Source organism: Lissotriton helveticus, chromosome 1_1, assembly GCF_964261635.1.
Source record: "Lissotriton helveticus chromosome 1_1, aLisHel1.1, whole genome shotgun sequence".
NCBI classification, from domain to species: domain Eukaryota; kingdom Metazoa; phylum Chordata; class Amphibia; order Caudata; family Salamandridae; genus Lissotriton; species Lissotriton helveticus.
This window is the reverse complement of record NC_136057.1, coordinates 80,776,259-80,780,471: the sequence shown is the minus strand read 5'-3', so window position 1 is coordinate 80,780,471 and position 4,213 is coordinate 80,776,259. Positions and strand designations below refer to the sequence as shown.

Here is a 4,213-nt window from a genome sequence, read left to right as displayed (position 1 = left end):
AAGAGCAAGTCTTGCTCACTGTGGAATTAACAACAGTTCGCCTTTCACGAACAGGTGGAGAGAACCTTCCAGATTTTTTATAATCTCTATCCAAGTGTCAATATCTTCAAGATGGTGAAACAACAACCTATCAATTTCCCCCTTTTGTCCATTCAAGGACGGAGAATTCATTTTCGTATTCTTCCTAGGGGTGGGCGGAATTTGCGTAGTCGCGCTATACAAAGTTCTGCGAAACAGTAAAAAATCTCCGCAAGCACGCAAAAGTTTCGCGAACACGCAGAATTGATTGTTCTAACCATTCGCAATGCTTTATTCCTGTTCGTGTACACTGTTTGTGTGCTCGGGGAGAAATATCTTGTGAACACGCATTTTGAAAGCACAAACAAGCAAATAACTCTGCGAAGCCGCAGATCACAGAATTTTTTGGCATTTCCGCGTTCTCTGCTGAACGCAAAATTACCCAAATTCCGCAAATTTCACGAGTGGAACAGAATTTGCAGCCTTGGCCCAATTTTTCCTGCTGTGGCTCTTTGGTCACCAGATGGGCCCATACAGATAAGTAATATGTTTTTTTATCATTGTTACTAGCTGGGGTCCCAGTCGGAGACCAGGTCGGATGGAACTATGGTACAATGCTGTTGCATTTGTCATCACAGTTTATCCTTATATATTTATTTTCAGAGCTTTTTAAAGCACAAACATACACCCATCAGGGTATCAAGAGTACTGTACATATAGAAGTCAGCTCATATATACAAGAAAATACAATGCAAGAGGGAATATGCAGGGAGCAGTGTAAATACAACACAGGTTTTTTTTTCTATTGCATGGGCATAGTCTGAATCGACATTTGAGCACTTTAGCAATGGTATAAGAAGATTGCAATGTTCAAACATCTAGGATTGCATTTGGTCCTTTCAGCAGATGTTCATTTTATTACAGATGAGCATGTTTAACAAATACACCGTATAGAAGTAGAAAGAATACACTTGTTGCCTACATGTGATATAGGAGATTGTAATCACTGCTGTAAGTAGAGGCCTCTAATTTAGATTGTCCAGCAAACTGTCTAGCAATGTCTGTACAAATGGTGGCAGCTCCTGTCCCACACGCAACCATAAATCTGATGCACATATACTTTGGGAGCTGCACACCTCTAAGCCAGTGGTATCTGTCTGTCTTCCAACCGACCCCAAAATTCTACTTGTCATTTCCAGGGCAGGATTGCTACTGAAAGAAAGGGAATGTCAACAATAAACAGCAAAAACATAACATCCTAGATAACAAACTGAATTTCATTATCAGAAATGTGTTAAAACTGTGGATACAAGCGCGAGAAACCCTTGCAGAACAAAAATCACTTTGGTGAGTGAATAGGCAGAGTCAGGTCTTATCACAAGATGGCCAAATTGTCTTTATACTACAGTAGGCTGGGAACAAGGAAATAAATCCAGCTGTTGTTTTCTGTAACATTTGCATTTTGTCGAACTTTGATGCTCTCTGGAGTTTGCATATTTTAATCTCTGTGGGATAGGGGTAAGGTGGGACCCTTTCTTGACTAATCCTTTGGCACCTACCATGACAGCCACTATTTCTGTTCCTTTGTTCCACATTTTGTTCAGGTATTTCAGGGCATCACCCTATATCTGTGTGAGGTGTGGATTTTTTGACGTAGCAACTGATGACTGTTTCAAATGAAAGACTTCAATATCAGTACATCTTAAACAAGGGTGGCCTTTTTGATACCTTATCAGAGAGCGTTTGGTAGGAAATGCTCTTCCAAGTTTATATTTTTCAAATGGCTTTGTCGCACTATGAACATTGATAGGGTATCTCCCCTGAGTGGATATTCTGATGATGTTTTAGTTCTTTATTTGTTATAAATGCTTGGTCACATTCTATACATTGATATGGTTTCTCTCCACTGTGGCTTTTCTGATGTCGTTTTTGCTGTCCATTAGTTATAAATGCCTTGCCACACTGTGCACATTGATATGGTTTCTCTCCACTGTGGCTTTTCTGATGTCGTTTTTGCTGTCCATTAGTTATAAATGCCTTGCCACACTCTGTACATTGATATGGTTTCTCCCCAGTGTGGATTTTCTGATGAAGTTTTAGCTGTCCATTAGTTATAAATGCCTTGCCACACTGTGCACATTGATATGGTTTCTCTCCAGTGTGGCTTTTTTGATGTCGCTTCAGCTCTCTATTTGTTATGAATGCTTTATCACATGCTGTACATTGATATGGTTTCTCCCCAGCGTGGATTTTCTGATGTCGTTTTAGCTCTCCATTAGTAATAAATGCCTTGTCGCATTCTGTGCATTCATACGGTTTCTCCCCAGTGTGGGTTTGTAGATGCTGCTTTAGATTCTTCTTTTCACTGAACACTCTGTTACATTCTGTACATTGGTATGGTTTGTCCCCAGTGTGGACCTTCTGATGCTTCCTTAGCTCTCCATTTTTTGTAAATGCTTTGTCACATTCTGTGCATTCATACGGTTTCTCCCCAGTGTGGGTTTGTAGATGCTGCTTTAGATTCTGCTTTTCTCTGAACACTCTATTACATTCTGTACATTGGTATGGTTTCTCCCCAGTGTGGACCTTCTGATGTTTCCTTAGCTCTGCATTTGTTATAAATGCTTTGTCGCATTCTGTACATTGATATGGTTTCTCACCGGTGTGAATTTTCTGATGTCGCTTCAGCTTTCCATTTGTTATAAATGCTTTGTCGCATTCCGTACATTCATACGGTTTCTCTCCAGTGTGGATTTGTTGATGTTTCTTTAGATCTGAGTTCCATCCAAACCCTTTATTACATTCTGTACATTCATATGGCTTCTCCCCAGTGTGGACCTTCAGATGTTTCTGTAAATCTCCGTTTGTTATAAATGCTTTGTCACATTCTGTACATTGATATGGTTTCACACCGGTGTGGATTTTCTGATGTTTCCTTAGCTTTCCATTTGTTATAAATGACTTGTCACATTCTGTACATTGATATGGATTTTCTCCTGTGTGAACTTGCTGATGTATTTTTAAACTTTGCTTTGCAACAAATGCTTTGCCACATTCTGTACATTTATATGGTTTTTCTCCTGTGTGAAAATGCTGATGTATTTTTAAACTTTGCTTTGTAACAAATGCCTTTTCACATTCTGTACACTGATATGGTTTCTCCCCAGTGTGGATTTTCTGATGTCGTTTTAGATGTCCATTTGTTATAAATGCTTTGTCACATTCAGTGCATTGATTTGGTTTCTCCCCAGTGTGTATTTTCTGATGTTGTTTCAGCTCTCCATTTCTCATAAAGGCCTTGTCACATTCTGTACATTGATACGGTCTCTCCCCCGTGTGGATTTTCTGATGTGGCTGTAGCTCTCCATTGGTTACAAATGCTTTGCCACATTCTGTACATTTATATGGTTTTTCTCCTGTGTGAAAATTCTGATGTATTTTTAAACCTTGCTTTGCAACAAATGCCTTTTCACATTCTGTACACTGATATGGTTTCTCCCCAGTGTGGATTTTCTGATGTCGTTTTAGATGTCCATTTGTTATAAATGCTTTGTCACATTCAGTGCATTGATTTGGTTTCTCCCCAGTGTGTATTTTCTGATGTTGTTTCAGCTCTCCATTTCTCATAAAGGCCTTGTCACATTCTGTACATTGATACGGTCTCTCCCCCGTGTGGATTTTCTGATGTCGCTGTAGCTCTCCATTGGTTATAAATGCTTTGTCACATTCTGTACATTTATGTGGTTTTTCTCCTGTGTGAACTTGCTGATGAATTTTTAAACTTCGCTTTGTCATAAATGCCTTGTCACATTCTGTACATTCATACGGTTTCTCCCCAGTGGGGATTTTCTGATCTTTAATTAGGGTCTCCTTACTTCGGAACATTTTATTACATTCTGTACATTCATTTGGTTTCTCTCTAGTGTGGACTTTCTGATGTTGCCTTTAATTTCGATTTGTTATAAATGCTTTGTCGCATTGTGTACATTCATATGGTTTTTCACTAACGTGGTTTTGTAGATGCTGCTCTAGATTATTCTCCCTTCCTAACATTTTATTACATTCTGTACATTTATATGATTTGTCCTCTACGTGGACACCTGATTAGGTCTTTCATTGCACAGAACACTTTTCCACAATCAGTCCATCAATATGACTTTTCTCCAGCATGAATTTGGAGATGTGGCATTTGCTC

General features: G+C 39.1%; 1 protein-coding gene across 1 annotated transcript; it reads right to left on the bottom strand.

Annotated features, from left to right (window-relative positions):
• Window positions 1-914: 914 nt before the first annotated feature.
• On the bottom strand, window positions 915-3,909 carry LOC144833640 (uncharacterized). Its single transcript, XM_078689180.1, has one exon. It carries the CDS (start codon window positions 3,901-3,903, stop codon window positions 1,813-1,815), a length of 2,091 nt encoding a protein of 696 aa, XP_078545306.1. The 5' UTR covers window positions 3,904-3,909; the 3' UTR covers window positions 915-1,812.
• Window positions 3,910-4,213: the final 304 nt, after the last annotated feature.

Excerpts from the sequence above, each read along its gene's own strand:
- LOC144833640 (XM_078689180.1), bottom strand. The coding sequence starts at position 3,903 with ATGTTCCGAAGTAAGGAGACCCTAATTAAAGATCAGAAAATCCCCACT.